Below are 26,872 nucleotides of genomic sequence, written 5' to 3' on the forward strand. Positions count from 1 at the left end.
AACAACACACCAGCAAACAGGGAACAAAGATACCAAACCTGAGTTTAGGCTGGATTCCAGACCATTTGTCACGCCCCATAACCCCTATCACGGACAGTCATATGGCCTCTCAAATATTTATCTGCTTCCTTTTACGTGGCAGATGGCACTCAGTACTACGACAGTTATACACTGTTACTAATTTCTCATGCAAATGTTTTTGTTGTTGTTATTTAATGCTCAGAGGAGATCGTGGAAAGTAGTGGAACTTTCTAATATGGATGAGAACCAATGTCTCTTCTTCAGGAAGCAGAATCAAATTATGTCTTAGAGTCATTCTAGATAATTGAGAGGTCTCAGTATAATAAAGCTGGGTTACAGATAAAAAATTGATATCTTCAATCAAGATAATTTTAAACAACTAAAAAATTGCTTAATTTCAACAAACTGAATATTATCCACAAGAATGAGGAGAAAAATGAGTAAACTAAAAAAAATGCTTGGGTAAAAATTTAAATGTTTGACTTACATTCATAGTACCATTAATATTATTATTTCCACCAACAATAATTACATTTGTTGAAAGTATTGTATGTTAACTGCTCCATGTAAGTTAACTTATTTAAGCTTCAAGTAAGCATACAGGTCTAGATAGCATTAAGGTTATTAAGTATGAAATGCCCGATTTCCTTAAGTACTAAGTTGGACAGTTGCTATCTCTGACATTTCCCTTTGACACTTCTTGTTTTATGTTTATTGTGAAGGTACACCCTCAGTCTTTCAATAAATTTTGGCTTGTGATTATCTTACATTTTTTTAGAGTAATTTTTGTGAAACTGTGGATTAGTCAAAAATTCGTGTTATTTTTGAATATGAGTTCTGTCATGGAAGCAATGTAGCGCAGACAGCTCAACATATCAATGAAGTGTTTGGGAGGGATGTGGCTAATGAAAGCACAGTATGTCGATGGTTTGAGAAGTTTCATTCTGGTGATTTTAATTTTGAAAATGAGCCACGTGCACGACCTGAAGCCAAGGTGGATAATGATGAGCTGAAAACTGTAGTGGAAGTGAATCCATTTCAACCTACTCGTGAATTAGCAGCAAGGTTTGACATTGCTATTCCAACTATATTGGACCATTTGAAACAAATGGGCAAGGTAAAGAAGCTGGATAGATGAGTTCCATATGAATTAAATGAGCGTCAGAAGAGAAATTTTCTGGAAGCTTGCCTTTCTTTGCTGCTAACACATAAAGGCAAACTATTTCTACACCCTATTGTTAGGTTTGATTTAAAAAATGGATTCTTTTTGAAAATTGCAAGCATTCAGCATTATGGTTGGATAAAGATGAAGTGCCGAAACACAGCCCAAAACCAAATATTTATCAAAAAAAGCTAATGGTGTCTGTTTGGTGGTCCAGCGCTGGTGTTATCCACTACAGTTTCATGAAACCTGGTCAACTGATTACAGCGAATGTCTGTTGCAACCAGTTGGATGAAATGATGATGATGCTTGCCATTAAACAGCAGAAACTGGTAAATAGAGACAGGCCAATCTTCTTGCAAGACAAAGCTTGACCACATGTCACACAAACAATGCTGCTCAAACTACAGAAGTTGGACTTGCAAACTCTCTGGCATGCACCATATTCACCAGACCTTGCACCAACTGAATACCACTTCTTCCAGGCTTTGGACCACTTCTTGCAAGGAAAAATAGTGAATTCTCAACAAGCTGTGGAAAAGGCCTTTTGCCATTTCATCATCATTCACTCTCCAGGCTTCTTCATTGTGGGCATAAAAAAGCTACCATTAAGATGGCAAAACTGTGTAAGCCCATACTTTGATTAATTGTACTGCTTCTTGTTTGAGATATAATAAACTATGCTTTTGATTCAAAATTGGACATTTCATATTTAATGACCTGCTTTACAGATGGAGAAATGATGAGACAGACAGAAAATGACTGAGCCAGGATTCCATTGAGGCAATCTGATGCACTAATCTGCAATCTCACTTCTTTATCATATTGCTCTGAAAGCTAAAACTTCAAGACATGAAATGTGGAAACAATAAATAAGGTATACAAGTAAAATAACGGGTGCACTCTAATCAATCAAAGGAAATTTTTGAAAGTATGTCAAAATGTCAAGATTACAAACAGAAGTAAATTACTTAGACTACTAATAGGAGAATTGAAGCATGGGAGGGTGGAGTTGAAAGGTAGTATATACCCCTAATATTAATTACAAAATGGACAAGACCCAGAGTATCAGAATGGTTCTGAGTCAAGATATCCCTTATGTCATCACCAAAGTTTCTCTGTCAGTGAGAAGTCATGGGTCTACCCTGAAAATCTAATGGCAAATATTACTTTCTTGTAGCTAATGATTACTGTACAGTTTATAAGGTTCTTTTTGTATGCATTATATTCACTCCCCATAATTTTTAGCATAGATATGATTACCCTCCCACTCTACATATTTAAAGGTCAAGCTCAAAGATTTAGCCCCCTAGAAAGTAGAAAGTGGGGATTTAAAGCCATGACTGAAGATTCAATTCTATACCACCATTCAGTAGCTTTAGCGTCCTCATCTCCAATACATTTCCCCCAGTCATGTTTTTTTAATTGTTTCCAGCAGGGAGTCAGACCTGTCTTCTTTATCTGATGAGATATCATTTATTTTTCTCTCTAATTCTTTATCTAATACAGAGATTTTTATTGACCTCCCATCCTGAGAGCTGGAGGTCTCCTCACAGATACATCTTGGCATGCAGAAGTCTTTTCCTCTCTCCTTGACAGATGTATTTCTCTTGGATAATGTAAAGAGATGCAGCTTGCCTTCCCAGGCAGGGTTTCAGAAGGCATCAGCACTTCTGCCAGCATGGAATAAAGTGATCTCATGAATTAAAATTTTGGGGCCATGAGTCATTAAAAGTGTTATCATTTCTACAGTATCAGAAACATGGTCTGAAGGGTCCATACTCCTTCCCATCATGCCATACACACAGTAAACATTGATTAACCATGCTCCAAAATGTGAATCGGCAATGGGAGAGGAATTTTTCAATGGGCAGAGTATGTCTTTCCTTTAACAGGAATTCCAGTAGGCAAAATACTTCTTCCCATTAACCTTTGTAACATAGACTGTTTTCTACTTTTTCTCCCTTCCATGTGTAAAAAACAAAGTGTTCATTGCAAAAGTTTGTGAAATAAACATGGATAATTGATCCCATTTTAGAGATGTTTCATCCAGGTAAAGCCAGATAATTTTGTCCTCCAGAAAAGAGCAGTCTTTGATGCTGCTTGGAGTGGCAGGGATGGGCATTTAAAGTCTTTATCTCCTAGGCAGTTCTACACTAACATTGAGGCAATATTGCTCTTATCTCCTGTCCCCATTAGTCACTGAAAATTCAAGGTGCTCTAATGGGAATATATAGAATGTCTGATAGATTACAGCTTTCTTTATGTTGATGTCTTTTCAACCATGTCTTCTTCAAACTACTCAATACCATCTGTTGATAGAGAAATGGTAAACATTAAATTGTTACCACTTATATACACTGTGGGGATTAGTTTGAACTGTGAATAATATTTATTATTATCATCTTATCTTAGATATCTATTTCTAAGTCATGACTCCACATTTTTATATTGTACTGAAGACCAAATTAGACTGGTATATGGAATAGGAGGAGGGAAATGAGTTCATAGGCAGAGGAATTTGCAGATCCTTCTCAGTATATAATCGGTTACCTTTTATGTGTCTTACCCCAGGTTACATCTTTTGCACCCGCCTAGGTCCCCAGATTCCAGACATAAAAAATGCTCAACAGCAGTCAATTCACCCCAAAGTATTTTCTGCTGACTGGTCTCCCTGGTCTGGAGGCACTGTACCCCTGGTTCATCTTTCCATTCTGCTCCATATATCTTGTGGCCCTTGTGGGCAATAGCCTCATCCTGGCTGTGATCAAGAAAACCATCTCTCTGCACCAGCCGATGTACCTGTTCCTTGCTATGCTGGCCTTTGCGGAGCTTGGTGTCTCTGTGTCCACACTGCCCACAGTGCTGGGCATCTTCCTTTTTGGTGCCAAGGAGATCTGTTTTGAAGCCTGCCTTTTGCAGATGTTCTCCATACATTCATTTTCCATCATGGAGTCAGGGGTTCTGCTGGCCATGTCTGTGGACCGCTTTGTGGCCATCTACAATCCACTGCAGTACACTGCCATCCTGACCCTGCCCCGCATTGGTGGTACAGGTGCTGCTCTTGGACTGAAGAGTGTGATGCTCATGTTCCCGCTGCCCTTTCTCCTGCCCTTCTGTGGCCACAACACCCTCTCTCACTCCTATTGTCTGCACTCAGATCTGATCCAGCTGCCCTGTGGGGACACTCGTCCCAATAGCATTCTGGGGCTCTGCATCGTCACTTCCACTTTTGGGCTGGACTCACTGCTCATCGTTGTCTCTTATGTGCTGATCCTCTACACAGTGCTGGGCATTACCTCTGGTGAGGGGCGGCGGAAGGCCCTCAACACATGTATGTCACACATCTGTGCAGTCCTCGTGTACTACGTGCCCATGATCAGCGTAGCACTGGCGCATCCCTTCATGAAGCACGTTGCACCTGCTGTCTGCCTCCTCCTGGCCAATGTCTATCTTCTGGTGCCACCTGTGCTCAATCCCATCATCTACAGTGTGAAGACCAAGCAGATTCGCCAGGCGTTGATCCAACTCTTTCTTAAAAGAAAATATTAATAGAGTTAGGGCCAGTGATACAGTGTCCCTCAAACCAGTCAGTTTCATCTCCAAAGGCAGTCTGGGAGAGAGGGAGTGCTCACCACCTCATCAAAGTCAGAAAGTGTGAAAATGCTGCATGTTGATGAGTGTGTGGGGAACACACTTTTTCATACAGTACAGGCTGCAATCTAAATTAGTATAGTGTGGTTTTTTGTATACATTCTTTTAATGCAGAAATTCCAATCCTTAACACTGTTCTAAATTAAATACTCTGATATTTGCTAATGGTCATAGTGACTTGAATAAGCATTTTCACTTTAGCAATGTTTAAAATAGAGTTTTTTAAAAAAGTAACTGGCCATTAATAGGTAAACAGTTAAATGAACTAAAGTTTATCCATACTCTGGAATATTCTGCAGTAGTAAACAATAAAAAAGAGACACAGATTGATAGGTGTTCAAAACTTAAGCAAGAAATAGCAAATTACTCAATTATATATGTGAATTTTTATATATATTTAAATACATTATACCACTAAATATAAAACCATTTAGGCACATAAAAATCAATTTGTTTTATGTACAAAACACACTAAATTGAAAATAATAATGGCTCTTGGGATATTCTGTGACGGTGAAGACAGGAACAAAATAAATTCTTACTTTACCTATATTATTAAAAAATTTTCAAAAAATGCATTCAATACTTGTTTTGTTATTAAAATTTTACATATAGTACACGTCAATATATATTTTTTTTGGAGGCAATATTTTATTTTATTTTATTTTTTTTATTTTATTTTTTTTATTTCATCTTGTTATGGGGGATACAGAATTGCGGTTACATACGTTGCTCCTGTACCGCCTTTCCCCTCAAGTCAGAGCTCCAGGCGTGTCTGTTCCCCAGGTCGTGCTTAAACTATAATTTATGGTATATATTAAAATATAAATATATGTATATCTATATATTAGATGTACTCTATATATACTAGATAAACTATATATATATCTATATACTGAAAACCTGTTCAAACCCTGGGACAATTAGAGGAAAACTGGGATTCCAGTTTTGGAAAATAACACTAATTCCTCCTGCTAAGATCTTACTGAAAAAACTTATTGCAGACAGACATTGAAATGATGAAGTGGAGAGCAGATAGGGTAAGTTTGTTCATGCTGGATAACCTCAATCTTCTTAAGAATTTGAAGTGTGAGTTTTCAGAAGGAGTTGTCCTGAGTTGAAGTCATTGTAACATAACAAACTGAATGTTAGTAGGATAAAAATAAAAGGGTAAATTTTGTGAGTGCCTTGTTTTCCTTGGTTATGAAGGGGCCTGGATTTACAAGTGTCCCTATCTCCCTCATAGTAGCCTTCAGTGGCTATCAAGACTATGTTGTTCCTCCACCCCTATTTCATTACGCTTGCTAACAGCATTTTTTGCTGCCTATTGAGTGTCTCATATCACAGATCATAGCTGTAATCTGGTAACTGTGTACTGCTTTATTAAAAATGTCTGTCTAACCAAGTACACAATAAGACTTAGTCTGTGTCTCTTTTGTTCACTACATAGACACCTTGATCTCTATAGTGCCTGGAGAACACTAGGTATTCAATAGATATTCAAGAAATTAATTATTTAATAAATGTACATCTACATGTATTTCCTTGACCCTTATGTTTATATCACCCCCTCTTCTATTGTGTGCATTAACCCCATTGACAATACCACATGCATCCCTTACTCTTTTTCTCCCCCTCTGTTTCTGTATTGGCTACATTTTTTCGCTCTCTTTTTCTTATTCACATTCTAAGTATAGTCTCAAAACCTAAGGATATTCTCCTGGAAAATACCAAAACTTCAACTTCTTGAAAAAACATTAATGGTCTTAATTTAAACCTCACGCTCATTGTTAGTACATGTGCTTAGGTTAAACAATCACAGTGACATTTGGGGACTTTTGGAAAAGCACATGCATATTTTAATCTTAACCATACACCAAAGCAATCTCTGTTAATATTTTACATGTGGTATATGCATTAGAATAGTAGTTTGAAAGAAGTTTGAAAATACAAAGGGGATGTGTGAGGTTGCTGCCAAAGCTATAATGGTTTCAATATGATATCTTATATTGTTCCCATTAAACATGGGCTAGTAAGTCATGAAAATAGATTCAAATTCACATATATATATATATATATATATATATGTTTTTAAGTTCTTCAGCCTTAAATGACTTGATAATCTGCCTCCAAATGTGGTGAAGTTTAATTCAGACTGAAGATTTGAATATGAGTTCCATTTTTCTCATAGAGTTTATTTTTGTAATTATTACTTTAACAAGCTTTCATACATTTAGTTTTTGTTTTCTTTTTCCCATGAGAATATCTCCATGTTGCTCATAATTCTACTTCTTTCCTTCATAAAAGTATCCATTCTGCCTAGTCGTCATTCTCTCTGTTCCATCTCTGCCCCACCCGCTAGTTCTCCCCTCAGGGCAGGGAAGCTGATGACTGATAACACTGTGGTTCTTTTCTCTCCTCAGGCACATTGAAATTCAGGTCAGCATTTCACGGAGTATGTAGGTTTTTCCCTGCACAGAATAGGGAACTTCGGAGAGGAATAGTAATAAAACTTTGCCTGTTCTTCTCTTCCACAAGCCACAACCTACTTGTACCACCCTCTACTCTAAAGGTGTAGTTTTGATTACTGGATCATCACTCAATAACTGCATGCCTCTTCTTTTTCTCAAATATCTATTCATATACCTGTATTGCAAAATGGTCTTACCACAATAAATTTGTGGAAACCTTACCTGAGCTATTCATATATATAGGTCTCCCAGAGTTGGAAGAGAACACCTTTGGATCTCCAGAACTTTCTGTTTGATGTACAATATAATTTTTTTCATGTCATTTCTTGCACCTCTTCCTGAATATTTTGTCATTCACTGAGATTGAGGTTCTTTTCCCAACCTACTTACTGTGCCAGATAACTTGCTATTTAGCACACTGAGATCAGTATTGATACACATTTTTTTCTAGGTGTTCTCTAGGTATCCACTTTCTAGTAACATCTGGTATATACTGTCTGTGATCACCTCCTCCTAGATGCTGGACCCCTTGCTCATTGTGATCCCTACATACTGATTTTCTGCATGATGCTAGCAGAAATATATCTGTGGTAAAATGACAGAAGGCCTTCCTCGTATTTGTTGTCCTCTTGTACTTAGTGTCAATGATCACTGCTCTACCCTGCGTACCTGTGCTTCTGCAGACTGCTATTGTCAATGCCTTCTTCTCTTTCCCCATCTGCAATCAACTCTAATAACTGGAAGCATTAAAACTCAAGAGAGATGAAATAGTGTTTTTGTTCATTGACCCCTCCACTCCCCCCCAAAAAAAGATTAGCAAATATCAGAGTAGAGAAGACCTCTGGGTTACGAAGTCCTGTATCATTCTGAATTACAGTGATGCCCGCTTGAGGTATTCAGACAGTTTCATGGCTTTGTGTCACCATTGCTAACCTATATGCTACATTGGATGGAGAAAGAGTGGGAGAAAAGGGTCCCCTTTCACACACAAAAAAAAAATGAATATCTTTGTAGGGGCCACCCCTGGGCAGGAAATTGGTTTTTGCCCAGTGAAACTGGATGTGCTTCTCGAGGCCAGAGATCAATAGGTCCTGCACACCATCTGTTGATGATCAATAGGTCCCCACACGGCCTACTGATCATATAACCTGTTCCCGGTGACTGATGGCCAAGGGCCTGTGGTCTTGCAAACAAGCCAAGGCATCTCATTGTCTGCACGCAGTGATGAGGTCAGGAGGTTGAGATGCAAACATTTACCTCCCTTGAGCAATCACTCTTAACGAATGGAACAGGTTACATCAAGGCATCAAAGAAAGTCACACACCAGGAAGTAGCTGGGGGGCAGAAAGTATAAAAATAAAACGACTGGCACATTGCGGTGCTGCAGCCTTGAACTGTCTTCGAGCATCTCTATGTGTTTATTTTGTGTGTCTGTTTGTTTCTTTATGTTTCTGTTCATCCCCCATTCTGTAAGCCGGCCGCGACAATCTTAAAGCAAAAGAGAATGTAGAATGGAATAGAAACCCGAGCTGAGTTTTTCCCAGACAGAGCGAGCAGCATCCTTAACATTAAACCCCTCAGAAACAAATCAAGTATCTCTGGAGAAGTTGTGTGGCATGGTCCCATGAGGATTTATAATGCATATTTATACATATGACAGTGTTTCCTGGGTCAATATATGTTTGTAGCTAATACCCTGAGGCTAATTCCTTTTTTCTTTTTTTTTCTTTGTTTTTCTTTTTAATAGCTTTATTGAGATATAATTCAATAAAGATGCAATTCAATAAATTACAAATATGACTCACTCATTTATAGTGTACAATTCTATTATTTTTAGTATATTGGCAGGGTTGTGCAATCATCACCATAATCAATTTTAGAACATTTTCATTATTCCATAAAGATAACCCATACCACTTAGCCATCAACCCCCATGTCCCCAACTCTAGACAACCACTAATCTACTTTCTGTCTTTATATATTTGCTTATTCTGGACATTTCGTATAAATGGAAGCATACAATATGTGGTTACTTGCGACTGGCTTATTTCACTTAGCATAAGGTTTTTGAGGTTCATCCATGTTGAAACTTGTATTTCAGAACTTCATTCCTTTTTATGTCTGCAGAATATCCACACACACACACACACACCCCCCCCCCCACATTTTCTTTATCCATTCAACAGTTCATAGATATTTGGGTTGATTTACGTTTTGGATGTTATAAATAATTTTGCTATGATCATTCATGTACATTGAAACATTTGTTTTCAATTATCTTGGGTATACATGTTAGAGTGAAATTGCTAGGTCATGCTACCAAAAATATTTGTACCCCTGTAATATTTTGAAATAAAATATTAAAAAAAGAAAACATATGCCAGTTGGACTTTATCAAAATTTAAAACTTTCTACATTAAAGGACATTGTTAAGAAACTAAAAAGGCAACCCACAGAAGAGGATACAATATTTGCAAATCACATATCTTATAAGAGTATAGTATCAGGAATATTTAAAGAATGCCTATAAATCAACAGTAAGAAGACAAATAGTTCTATTTTAAAAACAAGCAGAGAACTTGAATAAGTATTCCTCCAAAGAAAAAATACAAATAGCCAACCAGCACTTGAAAAGGTGCTCAACATTATTGGTCACCAGAAAAATGCAAATTAAGACCACAGTGAGATACCACTTCACTCCCACTAAGATGGATAGAATAAAAAAACAATAAAGTAAGGAAAATACCAAGTGTTAGAAAGGATATGGAAAAATTGGAACATTCATACACTGCTGGTAAGAATGTAAAATGGTACAGCCACTGTGGAAAATAGTTTGGCAGTTCGTTTTTTCTTTAAATATCCTCCTCTACCCCACAAATTAGGTGAATCCAAAATGCTAATGTAGATTAATGGTCAACAAAAAAAAGATACGGATTACTTTTTACTGCATCAAGCTGTATCAGGGTTCTGTTTCTAATCAAAGTGATTTTTAATATAAACCATCTACAAATTAAATAGTCAGGTTACTTCATGACTCTAATTTGAATCTGGCAAATTATAATATAATATATAATTTACTTTAAACTTTCTATATAATTTACTTTTTTTTATTTCAGGATATTATAGGGATACAAACATTTTGGTTACATGTTGTGACTTTGCCACACCCAAACCATGATTTGAGGCATGCCCGTCCCCCCTACAACGCTCAACGTGTCCATTAGTTGTGAGTTTACCAACCCCCAACCCCCACAGAATGTTACTACCATGTGAGCACCTTAGTGTTCATCAGTTAGTGCCAATTTGGTGGTGAGTACCCGTGGTGCTTATTCTTATTGCACTAGACTCTATATATCTGTATTCAACATTTCTTAAAATGTTTATCACTTACCTTGGAGATTGAGATTTAGGAAAAATTAGTTTTCAACTATGAAAGAGAATGCTTCTCTGTAATATTAAAATTTTCTCCTCTGGAAAAACAAAAGATACATCAACTGTTATACTAAGTGTATTTAAGTTAGAGACAACATACTTTTTGTTTTAATATGTGCATTGAATTACAAATAACTTTGTAGTAATATGCAAAATCTTGAAACATTGGCCAAACTCTGTCTATTTGGGCTGCTATGAAAAAATGCCATAAACTAGGTAGCTCATAAACACCAGAAATTTATTTCTCATAGTTCTGGAGGCTGAGAAGTCCAAGGTTACGGCACTGACAGATCTGGTGTCTGATGAAGGCCTGTCTCTGGTTTAGAAATGGTGTCTTCTCAGTGTCCTCACATGTCAGAAGGAACAAGGCAGCTCTCTGGGGCTTCTTTTATAAAAATATTAATCCCACTCATGAGGGCTGTGTTCTCACCACCTAGACACCTCCCAGAGGCCACAACTCCTAATACTATCACACTGGTGACTTAGTTTCAGCTCATAAATTTGGGAGGTAGCACACAAATATTCAGGCCATAGCAATCTCATTATTAAAATTGCTTTTAATTCAGTCATCAGAAAATGTCTTGATTGATTTATGCCTTTGAATTGTGACAGGTGCCAGAAGTGGTCATAGGTGAAAATATGAGATTGATCATTTTTATTCATCATCCAAAAAGCCAACAGGTTTAAATGAGCATGCATACCTTCTCTTTTTTTCTTATCCTGAGATATATCCTTAACAGTTAGTTTGAGAAACAGGCCTTTCTTTCTGTTACAAAGACACACTTACTAAGTAATTATCAGGACACACTATAGTATTTATTTGTTAAGAGTCAAGTGTGACTTCTTTCTCTAGGCTATGCTTAATTTGTAATTTATATTTTTAATAGGTAGAAAATTTTGTATACCAGAAGTTTTAAGCAATATTTAAAAGATTTTTGTTTGTTTCATCTTGCCTCTTAATTCTCTACCTAATGTCCTACTAAACAAAATTATGAAATATCTTTGTTTCCAGCCCTCTGGCTACAAAAATTCTGTTTCTCCTCTATGTGTTCAAGCAGATCTATATCCACATATTTTAGCAATAAGCACAGAGAGCCCGGCCCACATCTAAGCAACTGCTTTAAAGGGGAGGAACATGAGCTTCTCTAATCCCTTTTATAATTTTCCTGGTGCAGGGATGTTTGTCAGTGATGAGAACCATGTGATAACTGTATTATCTTATTGATCAAGTTCTTCTGTCCTCCAAGAACAAATTTAAATTTGTAGGCAAAGATTTCTCCTGGAAACATGACAAACATTTTCTGTTCCATTAGTTGCAATGATATAAAATGTGTCTTTCTGGAAAAGGTGTGCAGTGTCCTTGGTATGATTTACTTGAGAACAATAATTAATGAACACAAACTCTAATTTTCATATGTATGTCAAAAGATCATTGAATCATTATCAAGGGCTCATCAATGTATAATAAGCATTAACTGGGCTGAAGGTTGATAAAGTAAAATTTAACCAAAGTCTCCCAGAACACATTTCCAGTTTATAATGAAAAATGACATTCTCCTTTGTGTGTACATTTCTGCTAAATGTTTGAAACAGGTACTGACATCTGGGGAAAAGTCTACATCTGAAATTCAGCTCAGTGTTCATATACGCCACCAATCTGATGATCTTTCACAGCAGCTTCTGATCTTTTCCAATTACAGTGCAGTCTATTCCAACACCACTTTGGCCACTCACTCCATGGCCTTACCATGAGTTTATCATCAGCTAGAAGTACATCTCTCCTCTTACTAACCTCGAGTAGCCCATTTCCTGAGCACAGATACTTATGTCTTAAATTCCCTTACTTTCTTCTTCATAGTAGATTTGTTTGACTTCATTAAGGCCTTGGCTTACTTAATTTCTCCATTTTTTCCTAGTCTCTCATTCCACTGCTGACTTTACATATACGGATCTAATCTCAATCACATAAGCTTTCATTTAAAGCATCTTCTCACCAAGTAGACAAAGCCCCCTTCTCTCTTGTTAAATCAGCAGCACAAGAAAAGGGTATACATTTTCAAAACAGTTTTAGTAAATCTTATAAATGGGCCATGATAGATTTCCAAGACAAATCTCATTTTTTTTTCCTCTTGTCAGGCAGTCAATTAGGCAATAAACCAGCCATTTACAAATAATCAAAACACATTGGTTCAGTATTTTAAATCCTCCTTAACACATTAAGTTGTGGAATACCCACTTTCTGCCAGATCTCTCTAGTCATCACATGCTCGGAAGCCCTATTCATTGTAGCATTTTGATAAATCTTTCCTCCATTCTCACCCCAGCACAATCTGGACCTTTGTCTCACACTAGTTTAACCTCTTAGACTCTGTCATCTGATACTAATTAAACACCCTTGATGTTCTCTGAATACCAACAATTCTGTGACCTGCTCCTTACTTAATAAATCCATAAAAGTGATAGTTGGTGATCACGGTAGATTAATGTATGATTTCTTCAATACATAACTGTCCAATAATAGTTACATTAGCAGCTCTTTATAGTACACTTTTTGTAAGCAAGACACTTTCTAAGCAATTTACATATATTAATGATTTAATTATCATACTAGATATATACTATTATTATATTCATTTCACAGGGATACTAACTCTATTTCTTTGCTTGTTTCCATTAGGGTCTCTGGATATTGAGAAAGGGTGATGTAATTACTTGAGTAATTGCTCCTCAGGGAACCTAACTCCACTCACAGAGCTTCTTGTCAGCTTAAAAAGAGGGAGTCAGCATTGCAGCCCCAGGACTAGGAAGATACCAATGCCAAGGTGGCAGAGACTTGCTGAAGTGCGCTCCCCCAGGCCCACTTGATGCTCAGAGGTCAATTCTGCTTGTGTTGAGTGCTCAAGCCCATGATCTCCCAGCCCTGCTCCTGGAACAGCTTCCAGAAGGAATCCTAACCCCACCCCACAGTTTGAAGCCCTCTAAATGTTTCCCCAGTCAGTCATTACCTTCCTAAACCCGTGTGGTGGAATGAGAGGAAGCATTCCCTAAACCCAAGGCCAGGTGAAGAACAAAACAAAAACATCAGAGAACACCATAGATTCTAGAAATAGTTTTGCTATCATATTACCTTGGGTTACTCATGCAGCGCATGTATCTTTTTTATGTGCTCGTCTGCTAAGTGGGAAATCCTTGTCTTCTTGTTTCCCTCACAGATGTAGTCTGAGTATCAGTGAGGCAAGGACAAGGGAAGAGCATTATTAATAGAAAGTTGGAGACAAGCTGGAGGTGATTGATCCTTTCTGAGAATGTCTGAGAGGAGATAGAGTAGGCAGAATACTGACATTCTCTGATTGCTAAAGGCTCACATTAAATACTCGGAGCCACTCTCCAAGGTAGGTATTAACATTTTTATCTTTAAAAATGAAGAAACAACTGTGTGCAAAGGTAAAGCAGGTAAGATTATACTGCCCATAGGATTTACTTCTAATTCTGTTTAGCTCCAGAGGTGTAATATTCACTGTACTACTTTCTCTTTCATTCTGCTGATTCGTTGCGTCTTATTATATTGGGCTATAGACTAAATTATCCCTTTTGTCACCTCCCAACCTCACATGCTCTTGTAGAACAAATCTTAAACTCAGGAGAACGTTTTTTAAGATCTCTTTCAAGGAGGCCTGACTCCTGTCTGACTGGAGAGATTCTGGAGAAGAGGGATGAGAAAAATGTAAAAATGCAATGCAATAGGGATAGAAAAAGAAAAAGAAGAAGAAGATAGCATGGAGGGACAGAGAAAATAAGAGAGAAGAGAACCTAGTTTCACGTATGCATCAAAATTTGCCCCTTACAATATCAGGTCATGTGGGATGTGACAGGCAAGATATAAGGTACCGTGGGATCAAGGATGCAGTAAGGCAGCACCCGGGAGGAACAGCTGCTCAGACCAGAGGCAGACTAATATTTGGTCCATTTAAAGAACTAAGAAGGATATATTGAACTTTTGGAGGTGAAATAGGAACATAGTGGCATAAAAACGAGGAAGAGAAACATTCTCCAAGTCGCTCAGCCGTGGAATGTCCTGACACGTGTGATCGTTTGAGGAGGTCAATGATTTGTCCCTGAATTTCCCTACCTTACGTTCTGGCACAGGCAGAGCTTTTCCTAAGCCAGTACCTACCGAGTTAAACTGCACCAGAGTGTAAGTGCTCAGGGATCCTGTATTTAGTAAGGCAATGAAACTTTTTTTCATTTTTTTCTTTCCATATTTTCACAATAGGAAAAATTATAAAAAAAAAAATCAATGATCTTAAAATCCTCATTAGATCAACTGCTTTCATTTTCTCCAATAGGAAAAATTATGAAAAAAACTAAGTAATTTTAATATCCCAATACATCAACAGTTTTTATTTTCCCCATGTTTTATTTCAGTCCTTGTCAGGGTGCTGTATTTTATATCCACTGCCATGATAACTTTTTTTCTGCACCACACAACACCCATCTTCACCATTTAGCATGGAAAATTTCTACTAATTCCTTAGGCCTCAGGTAAAGTGTTACTTTCTGAAGAAAATTTTTCCTAAATTTTAAGAATAAATTAGCATTTGACCTCTATGTCTTTCTCGTGGTATCCTGAACTTTTCCTTTATGGCACTTAATATAATTGTTACTAGCTTGGAGAGAAGACTTCAGGGTATTTGATAATTATATTTGAATATTTGTGGCAGAAAATATTTTTGTGGTTGAAAGTTGCCATGAAGATTTTCTGACCAGATCCAGGACTCTGTTGCGTGGGTCCTGCATGGTGCTTGCCACAGAGGAGTGCTGATTGATTATAGATCTACAGAGCAACGGAGAACTTAATAATAACCAGCATGGAATAGTAAAGTCCTTGTTTCTGCATAAATTTAGCAGTGGCTGAACAGAGAGTTCATATCAGACAAAACACAAGCAGATTTTTCAGCCCATGTGGGAAGCATGTTTGTGCATGTCTAAATAGGTAAGTAGATGTATGTGTGTGTGTGTAAGTGTGTGTGAGTGTGTGTATATGTGTGTTTGGGTGAATGAGTTGAAAACTACATTCAGAAGTCCTTCCTACCCTGCTAGTTCAGTCTTCTATTGTTATAATTGCAGTGGTCCAGACAATGCTCAGCTCAAAACACACTCAATGTAGGCAGGCAGTTTTCTCCTCCCGTCTGCTCCCTTCCTCTCCTGTCTAAAAGAACATACCTTGAAAATCTGTTTAGGTTCCCAGTGTTGTTGCTGCAGTGTATTGAGCTGTGTGTCTGAGCCAGAAACAAAAAGTCCAAATGGATAAGGTAAGTTGTTTTCGAAAACTATTGAGCTGACATATTGTGAATACCATCACTGACAAAATATTTTCATGAACCTTAAAGTCTGAATGCAAATCCACCAACCTAGGTTCCTACCTCTTCCTGAATCATCCAGGTCTTTGCATATAATCTTTCTAGTTGCTTCCTGATCTTTTCAAAGTATAGAATGGCTAAATCTAGTATGGGTCCAAATTCCAGGCTTTTCAAGTTTAATTCTCCTGCTACTTCCTCTAGGCTGTGGTTACTACCACTACTTCAGCCTCATTTTGGACTTCAATGATTTATACAGCTATACTCATTCATCAGATATTTTTTAGCTGTTTTACATACCATGTTCTGCGCCTCATATTTATATATTTACCAAAAATATCTGTTCACCTAATCCCAACATTAGTCCATATCTTGTGTTAGGATTGCCTACATATGTCTATCTCCCCAGAAGCTTTTAAGGGCCAGGCAACTCCACACCAAAACAAGGCAATCATTTCTTAGCTGATCCAAGGTGCACTACAACTTAGGATCTTAGCTGATCCAAGGATCCAAGGATCTGAGCTGATCCAAGGTCCACTACAACTTACAGCCATAATTTTCTATCTGCCTAGCACTTCTCTAGGATAGCAACTGTAACATCCTTCATGGTGGAAAGTTCCTGATCATGGTCATTTGTCAGTTTTCAGAAATAAGACCTTTGTCCACATAAATCTGTAGAGTTTGTTTTGTTCTTCTCTTTCCTCAGTGCCCAGTGATCCTTCTCCATAATGATGTCATCTCACTAATTTGTTTCTGATTTTTGAGGTGGTACTGACCCCATGGAATGACATTTCAACATGAAGAATTCCAATAGCTCTTTGGGGTTTCTACCTACGACATTCATTTTGGTTGGTATCCCAGGCCTGGAAGCAGAGCACCTCTGGCTATCGGTCCCCTTTTGCCTGATGTACATTATCATCTTCCTTGGAAATGGCACCATTCTCCATGTCATCAGAACAGAGGCTGCCCTACATCAGCCCATGTATCTCTTCCTTGCCATGTTGGCACTGGCTGAGGTCGGTGTCTCTGCATCCACCCTGCCTACAGTGTTAGGCATATTCCTTTTTGACACCACTGAGATTAGTTTTGGAGCATGTCTTCTCCAAATGTTTTCTATCCATTCTTTTTCCATTATGGAGTCAGCTGTGCTGCTGGCCATGTCTGTGGACCGCTTTGTGGCCATCTACAGTCCACTGCGCTATACAGCCATCCTGACACTGCCCCGCATCTTCAGCGCAGGAGCTATCATTGGGCTGAAGAGCATTATACTCATGGTCCCATTGCCCATTCTCTTATGGCGCCTGCCCTTCTGTGGCCATAATGCCCTCTCCCATTCCTATTGTCTCCACCCCAACCTTATCCATCTACCCTGTGGGGATATTTCTATTAACAATATCTATGGGTTTTTCATTGTTATCTCCACTTTTGGGCTGGACTCGTTGCTGATTGTGGTCTCCTATGGGCTCATACTCCACACTGTACTGGGTATCGCCACTGGAGAAGGGCGGAAGAAGGCACTCAACACGTGTGGCTCACATGTCTGTGCTGTGCTCGCTTATTATGTACCTATGATTGGCTTGTCTATGATACACCGCTTCAGACACCACATGTCCCCTCTGCTGCAAGTCATGATGGCCAATGCTTACCTCTTCCTCCCACCTGTTGTCAACCCTATTGTCTATAGCATTAAGACCAAGGAGATCCATCGTGGCATTGTCCGAATACTTTCAGAGAAAAGACCCAGAGTTTAGCCAAAGACCAAAGTAGGAAGGGAGATTTTTGTTTGTTTGTTTTCCATAATCATAGGTGGTCCTGGCTTTGCAGTTAATGCAGTTAATGTTACCTTAAAGCATGGTGTCTAAGATGAGGTTCTACATAGTCTGGCTGTGAACTGAAGTGGGATACAAGTAGTGGTGGATTATGTTTAACAGAACAGTACACAGAAATGATGTTATTTTAAAACTTGTGTAATGTGAGTTTTTTTCTAAATGCATTTCTAACTGCCTGAATACCAATACAGACTCTGATGTGGCATGCACCCACTTCAACAATGCCCCAAGTTGGAAATCCCAAAGATTACAAATCTTGTCCATTTACAATATTCTGAAGTTCTCTCAGCTAGGATGCAGAAACTTTTAAAGAGCCAAGCATCATTTTTGTAGATATTAATAATTATTAACTGATTGGATATTCCTTTGTGGACATTTGAAATAATGTAAAGAGTTTATATTTGTATTGTCAGGGAAAAAATTAAGATTAACCTGAAAATATATACTAGCACTTTATATTTATTATTTTACTCACTTCTCACAACAATCTTATGAGGTAGGATTAATGCAATTATGGTTTCTCAGATGAAAAACTGCTGCTTACATATAATAAGCATCTTGCTCAAGACTATACATCCAAGGGCTAACATTGGAACCCAGCTGGGTGAAACTCCAGAGTCTGAGCTGTTAACCCCTGAAAAACAGTGTCACCTGAGCAAAAACTGAAGCTCTTTGATCTTATTAGTAGTAAGTCAAGTAGGATTTACTGAGCACATTCAATGTTTGAGGCATAATTCTAGACCTTAGAGATAAAGCAGTGACAAAAGACACAAGGTCCCCTCTACTTATGGAGCTTAGAAAGAACTTTGCCCCCTCCCATATTCTCCATCTCTGCTGTACTTTGTACTTCCTGGAATGATGTTTAGAACTAATTTTAAATAGACTTTATAACACTTTACATACAAATAACCACACAAAAATAAAGCTTTTGATTGTAAATTTTAAATATTTTAAATGGTTTGTTTACATCTTGCATTGTAAAGATGTCAATAGCTGACAAACACTTCCTGTACAAGTTAATTCTGTGACTCTACCTCCAGGTTTCCATATACTTTGTTTCTATTGACTCTGGGGATCTGCAGTTGCCTATAACTGCACACTAGATGCATAGCCTACTGATGGATGACCCAACTCTGCAAAGGACAATGACTTAGAATTATCAAGGGAAACCAAGCCAGTAAACCCACAAGAAGGACTATGCCATAGGTGGCCAGAGAAATGAGAATGGTTATTCTCTAGGATAAGAAGAAAAGAGGGGGTATCTTTAGACTCTTTGGAGAAAGATATCCCACAGCTAGAAAGGTACAGGAAGAGATGATGGGAGGGACCTAAATTTTTTAAAAATAAGTTTTAGAGCTCTCTTATTGAAACAGTTGCTTTATTTGTATTAATAGAGAAACTGGATTAAAAGAAAGACATGCAATGTTGTTGCTAGCATTAAAAATTTTCTTGATGAAATTGAAGAGTAAATACCGAATCTAAAACAAAGATGAAAATTCTTTGAATACTACCCCTATGACAATAATGGCAGAGATCAGTTTCTTGTAGCCTAATGGTCTAAGGTCTGTGCTTTCACCTTAGCAGCCTGGGTTTGATTCCCAGGCAGGGAATCAATCTATTCTAGTCTGATGTTTGTGTAGCTTTCATGATTCTTTTCCCTTCTACACACAGCTTTTGCTTTCCTGTATTCTGTGGAGGCATATGAGGCTTTCAGGTATTTGTGTATAAATGGTCACCTGAAAAGCTGGGACCCTAGAAAATATGGCTGGACAAAAATTGTGGGTTACACCTTGTTTATGACCAGCAAGTCTTTTTTTTCTTTGAATTGTTTTGTGGCTTTTCTAGATCTCATGAAAACAGTTCTCCATCTCTTAAAGACACCTCTTTTGCTTCCTTGATTAAGTTACAACCTTGGTTAAGGCTGATTGGTTTCACCTAAAAGGATACTTCAGTTTAAAAGTTCACAAATAAAAATGTCAGCTGTTTGTCCCAGCTAATGTTTGCTTCATTCATCTTCACTCCTTTCTGCTCCTTCCTCTTTGCCAATCATAGAGCTTTGGCCAATCAAAAGCGGCCAACAGTTCCAACCATATTTAAGTAAGGCCAACGCTGAGCTGTAACCAATCCAGGTGCTTCTGTACTTCACTTCCCTTTTCCATATGTCACTTTCTCTTTTCTGTCCATAAATCTTCTCCAGCACCGGAGTTTCTCTGAACCTGCTCTAGTTCAGCTGGCTAATTTGTGAATCACTCTTTGCTCAATTAAACTCTATTACATTTTTATTTATCAAAAGTAGGTTCTGAAATTGAGCTCCTTGAGACCTCTGGGAGCACTGAGAGTCCAGGCGAGGTACCTGTGGGACCCGTTTTGTCTATTGGTCTCTCACTGCCATTGAGGCTTGTGGGTAAGTTCTCTTGCAGATTCCCAAGTGCCACAGATTTGTGTTTTGAGCTCTCTGAGTTGGTTTGAGCAAATTTTTTGATCCTAACTGGGTTCAGACATTACATCAGAAACTAAACTAGGTCTGGGGTCAGATTGAACCTGATAATTAATTAGCTTAGATCCTTTCAGGAGTCTCAAATGTCTAACTGGGTCAGGCAGAATCTAACAGTAAATGGCAATGCTACAGGGGGTATGAACTCCAGCTTTCAGGGATTCATAATGATGTCTCTGTTCTATCCCTTTGTTCCGTTTTCTTGTGTACCTGAGGAAGGAAAAATCATTGGCGAGCTGAGAACCAAAGCCAAGATTGAAGGGGAAAATAGGATCCTTAATTTCTGGAAAAACTGAGTACTCTACTCTCTAGCAATACCTACTTATACATACACCCAAATATTAGGCCCTCAAAGCAACAAACACTTATCAAAATGACAAGATCTCATTAAAAGCAAAATTGCTACCTTTAGCTCTTTGAGGTATCTCCATACTACTACCCACAGAGGCTGTACTAATTTGCAGTCCCACCAGCAGTGTATGAGTGCTCCTATCTCCCCGTATCCACGCCAACATTTGTTGTTTTGGGACTTTTTGATAAAAGCCATTCTCACTAGAGTTAAGTGATACCTCATTGTGATTTTGATTTGCATTTCCCTGATGATTAGGGATGTTGAGATTTTTTTCATACGTTTGTTGATAATTATATAAAGCAACTGCACTGCAAAAAGTGGGGGAAAAGTTGCTGACCTAGGTAACTTTGGAAATGGGTGGAATTTGTAAGACTAAAAGCAAAAGGAAGGTAATATGTAAGGTACTGTAGCTGATGAAGCAGTTTCTCTGAGGGAGGCGTGTGGATTAACAATTCTGCAGCTACTATGCCTGTGTTGGGGCATAGAGAACAATACCACAAAGTATGGTGTTTTGGCATGCTGAATGCTTTATTTTTTTTTATTTTTATTTTTTTTTACCCTCCCTCACTTATAATTGTCTTAATAATTCTTCCACATACTTTGAGAATTACATTAGACAATGTTACAATTTTTGCTTCAACAATCAAAGATACTCTGGAAAATTCGAGAAGGAAAGTCTACTGTATTTATCTATATTTTTATTTTATCTATTTTTACCCTTCTTGTTGTTTTATGTTCATCTCTGATGTTCTAAGATGAATGCTTTAAATTAAAGAAAAGTGAAAGTCCTCATAAAGAAGCCTCAGAACCAAGGTCTCTCTTGGACCTTCCTCTGTCCTCCTGTCTCTCTGGTCGCTTCCTTTCCTGAAGCACCCAGAGGCTTTTATCTAAAGTTCTCTTATCTGATTAAGGAAGGTTCCTCCAGAAGAAATGCAATTGGCTTAAAACTCCCTTTCTAGGAATCTCATCAAATAACCAAGAAAGATTAACCCTAGAAAAGAAGAGATTAAAAATCAGTCATAACCACTCCCAGAAAGACTATTCATCTATTCTTCTGCAGCTTTGAAAGATTACCTGTGAGACTCTATCTGCATAATAAGACAACCTTTTGCTCACCGTGAAGTTCCACTGGCTCACCTTCAGTACACCTCCCCCAGAACTCAAAGGAACTTTGTCACAGGCCATCGTCTATTGGACTCATTCATTCATTTCTCCTGAAAACCATTTACTACCTGTGACAATTGCCTACATTTCCCCTCTCTCCCTCCCCTCTATGAAGAGGGCATATAAGCTTCAACCATCCTGCCTTCCTTTGAGTCTCATATTTTAAATAGCTTGTGTCCTTATGAATGTTAAAAAAAATTGTGTGATTTTTCTGCTATTAATCTACTGTCAGTCATTCCAGCAAACCTTCGGAGAGGATGGAAGTGAAACTTTCCCTCTACTCCTTCACACATGTGCTGGAATTGAACAGTGAAGTAAATGGCTGGCAGATGGTGGGAGCCAGCTTTCTCCCTGTTAGAGTGGAAGGTTATAGACACACAAAGGGAAAGGGTTTGAAGGACCTATGGATTAGAGTTGGAGGCTCAGTATGAAGTCATTTAGGCTGAATATAGATGCAGATAGTTAAATACAGAAATATTTATAGGTATTTGTATATTCGCAGGTTAGTATGTAGACATTTATTTCCTTGCTCTCTAAGCTAAGAGTTCCTAGAAGCAATGACAACACAGTAGCAACAAGCACACACATTCACATAGACCTAAATATTTTTGGAAGTAATTTTAACTTATCTGACAAGTAAAACCCACATATGAAATATTGAAGTTCAAAATGATTAGATTTTTAATGAGAAAATAAACCTAAGCCTTCCATAAATTAAAAAGTGATTCTAGCATTATATTTTATGCTGTGATAATATCAGCAGGGAGAAAACAACTTTGAACATTTTTAAACATCAAATTTAAATGTATATACATATTTTTGTTGTAAAGATTTATATTGGGGTGATCATTAAAATGGTTTAAAACATAAAAATACATTCTTGGTCAAAACTTTTTAATGAAGGTAAAATAAAATTTTCAATTAAAGGAAAAAGGTATTCAGGTAAAATATCTGTTAAAGAACAGATTCATGTATTTTTAAATTCATGGTATCAGGTATCAAAACATTAACCATTTAGATTCACTAGATATCTAAAGATGGGATCTAATAATTTGTTTTAAACTAAGTATAATACTGCATATCTCAAAATACATACAAATCAACTATGTAAATTTATCATAAAAATTTTGATATCAACCTAAAAATGCTTGAGAAGGTACAGGTGTACCTTGGAGATAATGCACACACAGTTCCAGACAACCACAATAGAGTAAATAACACAACTAAGCAAGTCATACCATTTTTTTTCATTTTTCACTGCATATAAAAGTTATATTTCTAGCACACTGTAGTCTATTAAGTGTTCATTAGCATAATATCTAAAAACTGTATATACCTTAATTAAAAATAGTTTATTGCTAAAAAGTACTAACAAAGTGAACATGTGGTTGGAAAAATGGTGTCAATAGATTTGCTCGATTTGGGGTTGTCACAAAACTTTGTTATGTGAAAAATGCAGTATCTGCAAAGTACAATTAAGTGAGGCACAATAAAATGAGCTATGCTTATATATAGACTATTTTGTAATTTGGTTTAAAGAATAATAAAATTTTGATGACTGCTATTCTAAATAGACTAAGCAGAGGGGACCCTGGTGAGCTGGGATGAGTTGGGGAGAAGAGTATTTGAGTAAGAAAACATTTTCATCATGATTGAGGCCCTGAAGTGAATGAAGCTGAGAACCAGACACTAGTTACTGATCACCCAGCACAGTCCTATCGATACACTCTACACAAAGGCCTGTGTTGTTTAGGAGATGAGAGGACAGCCATTTCCATTTGACCAAAGTTTCCAGAAAGCCTGATTAACCATAGGCAGGAGCAGACAGGACCAACTAGACCCATGTTCATGGGGCTGAGGGTGGAATGAGGTGGGGAACAGATAAGAACATAAACACCACATGCATGGAGAGGCTACTGAAGGCTGAAGGGAAGGAAGGAAATGTGAAATGGATATATCCAGGCACAGTGATACCAGATCTATTTTGCAGTAGGCGCTTGTCTAAAAATAGAACCTGGGTTCTGCTAAAGCAGATTTTGCTGCTTATGCTGGGATTCTTAGAATCTGTAGCCTGGGCATTGGGAGGTTGTCTATAGTTTACTTTGTGCCTCAGGTGAGGTCATTTGGTCAGCAGTTCATCCTCACAGTCCCACGGTACATAAATTCTGGGTGTGGAGGACATTGGATGGTGAGTTGTGGGAAGAGTCTGGTTCCTTATATAACAGGAGGTCACTTCATAGGTAGGTTTATCACAAAATTTATTGCTTAAACAAGGACATTTTTGAGAGTGAAAGAGGGTGTTATTAATAATGATGCTGAGGAAAACAGGTGTAAACCATGAATATCTGGGGCAAATCAGGAAGTATGCGCACTTTACTCAAAGACAGGTTCCCAGGGTAATATTTCCTTATTGGGGGACTACTCTTAATCCCTCCCCAACCAATAAAAATGAAAATTTGTTTTATTTCAATTCAAATATTATTAAGTCTCAAGCCTTTACTGTTAACTTACTATTTGTTAAGCCTTTTCCTAGGAGTTTTGAGGGAATGAGGGAAAGGGAAATTTATAATTTCTGCCCCAAAGATATCATATCTGGACAGAGATATGCATGTGCACATGTGCATACAGAGAGACATACATATATCAATAAGATGTGAGATGAAAAGGGCTCAGGAATAACTCTTGTAATTCATATTTAAGCCTGTGGCAACACTTTGAATTTCTTGTTCCTATTCCTCCTCAAAATGCCTAGTGTGGAGCTTTGCTAATAGCAGAAACACAATCAGAGTTTATGGGCTTAATAACAGTCCTGGTCCCTTGCAGTGTTTCAGAGAAATCCCCTCTTGCAGGAGAACATGGTGGCAATTCCCTGCCTGATTGGCTGGGTCTTAACGCTGTAGATGATGGGGTTGAGCACAGGCGGCACAAAGAGGTAGATACTAGACATGAGCGTGTGGACCATGGGTGAAGCATGCTTGGCAGCACGATGCATCACAGACACACCAATCATAGGCACATAGTACACAAGCACAGCACAGATATGTGACACACATGTGTTGAGGGCTTTCCACCGTCCCTCTCCAGAGGCAATGCCCAGCACTGTGTAAAGAATCAACACATAGGAGACCACAATGAGCAGTGAATCCAGCCCAAAAGTGGACAGAACAATGGCCAAGCCCAGGATGCTATTGAGCTTAGTATCAGCACAAGGCAGCTGGATCAGGTCTGAGTGGAGGCAGTAGGAATGAGAGAGGACGTTAGTGTGACAATAGGGCAATTGCCTCAGAAGGACTGGAAGCGGGGCCATGAGTGCCACACTCTTCAGTGCAATGCTTAGCCCCATGCAGATAATTCGGGGAAGGGTCAGGATGGCTGTATAGCGCAGCGGGTTGTAGATGGCTACAAAGCGGTCATAACTCATGGCCAATAGGACCCCTGACTCCATGCAGGAGAAGGTGTGAATGAAAAACATCTGGGCCAGGCAGCCATCAAAGTCAACCCTGCGGGCATCAAACCAAAGGATGCCCATAACAGTAGGCAGTGTAGACACAGAGACCCCCACCTCAGTGACAGCCAACATGGAGAGGAACAGGTACATGGGCTCATGTAGGGCAGGGTCCACCTGCACTGCTGCCATGATTAGGCTATTTCCCGCAATGGCCACAATGTACAAGGTGAAGAAAGGAACGGAGAGCCAGCCATGTTGAGCCTCCAGTCCTGGGATGCCAGTCAGGAAGACAGATAGAAGGTTGAGACTGTCATTGCCCTCAGCTCCCATGCCACCAACAGTAGAGATCAGTTTCCACCTGCCATTTGAACAAAAAGTGAAGTTAGCTCCTACCTATTTGGTCTTCTGCCTTATAATCCCACCTGAAAAACTGAAGAATGAGGATGGGGGCAGGTGAGAGAAGTTGAATTCATCTACATCATTCTGAATAAAATACAATAGACATCCTCTTCTTTCCTCTTGTTCCCCTGAGTTCTAGAATCCTACAATGTTACAGGGAAAGGAGATATGTCAGACTGTTCATGTTTTTTAAAATATTTTTAATGATCTTTATTGATACATAATATCTGTACATATTTATGAGGTAAATTTGACATTTTATTACAGGTATAGCATATATAATGATCAAGTCAGGCTACTGAAGATACCTATTACCATGAGCATTTATCACTTCTATGTGTTGGGAACATTTAAAAAGTCCTCTCTTCTAGCCACTTTGAAATATACAGTACATTGTTATTAACTATAGTCACCCTACTCTGCTATCAAACATCAAAACTTATTCCTTCTATCTAACTGTATGTTTGTACCCATTAACCAACCTTTCTTCACCCTCCTAACATTCCCTTCCCAGTGTCTGGTAATTATCATTGTGTGCTCTGTCTCCATGAGATCAGCCTTTTCAGCTCCCATGTATTAGTGAGAACATGTGATATTTCAGACTGCTCGATCTTGTAAGAGACAGCATAGCTTAAACACTAAGAGCAGGAATGTTGGAATAAATCACACCTAGGTCAGAATCCATACTTGGCTAATTACTAGTGTGATATGGGCAATTTATTTATTCTTTGATAAAAAGTTTGTTTTGTTTTGTTTTTAACTTGTAAAATAATTAATATAATAATACCATTCTATTGCTTGAGTACAAGGAAAAAATGAGAAAATTAATATCAAATTTCAGTGTTTTAGAGCTCTGCAAATGGATTCTGCAAGACGTTAGTTTGAAATCCAGTTTAGTTTACTCTCAGAGTGACCTTGAGAAGATAATTTAAACTTTCTGAGCCTTAGGGTCTCTACCTGTAAACTGGGGATACACCTGTCTTGTAAGGATAAATAAGATATTGCATGGCATATAAAGCACTGGATAAATATAAACTATTTTATTCTTAGAGAGACACTAAGTCCCAGAGAGGAAGCGTTAGTAATACC

The 26,872-nt window shown here is 38.1% G+C and overlaps 3 protein-coding genes across 3 annotated transcripts; 2 read left to right on the top strand and 1 right to left on the bottom strand.

The window, feature by feature from the left end:
- The first annotated feature begins 3,805 nt into the window (after window positions 1–3,805).
- LOC138384123 (olfactory receptor 51I2-like) lies at window positions 3,806–4,735 on the top strand. The gene has a single exon (XM_069469395.1). It carries the CDS (start codon window positions 3,806–3,808, stop codon window positions 4,733–4,735), a length of 930 nt encoding a protein of 309 aa, XP_069325496.1.
- Window positions 4,736–16,894: 12,159 nt separating this feature from the next.
- LOC138384124 (olfactory receptor 51J1-like) lies at window positions 16,895–17,848 on the top strand. Its single transcript, XM_069469396.1, has one exon. It carries the CDS (start codon window positions 16,895–16,897, stop codon window positions 17,846–17,848), a length of 954 nt encoding a protein of 317 aa, XP_069325497.1.
- A 6,915-nt stretch (window positions 17,849–24,763) lies between these two features.
- Window positions 24,764–25,714, bottom strand: LOC138384125 (olfactory receptor 51I2-like). The gene has a single exon (XM_069469397.1). It carries the CDS (start codon window positions 25,712–25,714, stop codon window positions 24,764–24,766), a length of 951 nt encoding a protein of 316 aa, XP_069325498.1.
- Between the last annotated feature and the right edge of the window lie 1,158 nt (window positions 25,715–26,872).

This window comes from Eulemur rufifrons, chromosome 6 (assembly GCF_041146395.1).
Source record: "Eulemur rufifrons isolate Redbay chromosome 6, OSU_ERuf_1, whole genome shotgun sequence".
Taxonomy (NCBI): domain Eukaryota; kingdom Metazoa; phylum Chordata; class Mammalia; order Primates; family Lemuridae; genus Eulemur; species Eulemur rufifrons.

What these genes read in the sequence shown, in the direction of transcription:
- LOC138384123 (XM_069469395.1), top strand. Translation starts at nt 3,806, where the DNA reads ATGCTCAACAGCAGTCAATTCACCCCAAAGTATTTTCTGCTGACTGGT.
- LOC138384124 (XM_069469396.1), top strand. Translation starts at nt 16,895, where the DNA reads ATGAAGAATTCCAATAGCTCTTTGGGGTTTCTACCTACGACATTCATT.
- LOC138384125 (XM_069469397.1), bottom strand. Translation starts at nt 25,714, where the DNA reads ATGGGAGCTGAGGGCAATGACAGTCTCAACCTTCTATCTGTCTTCCTG.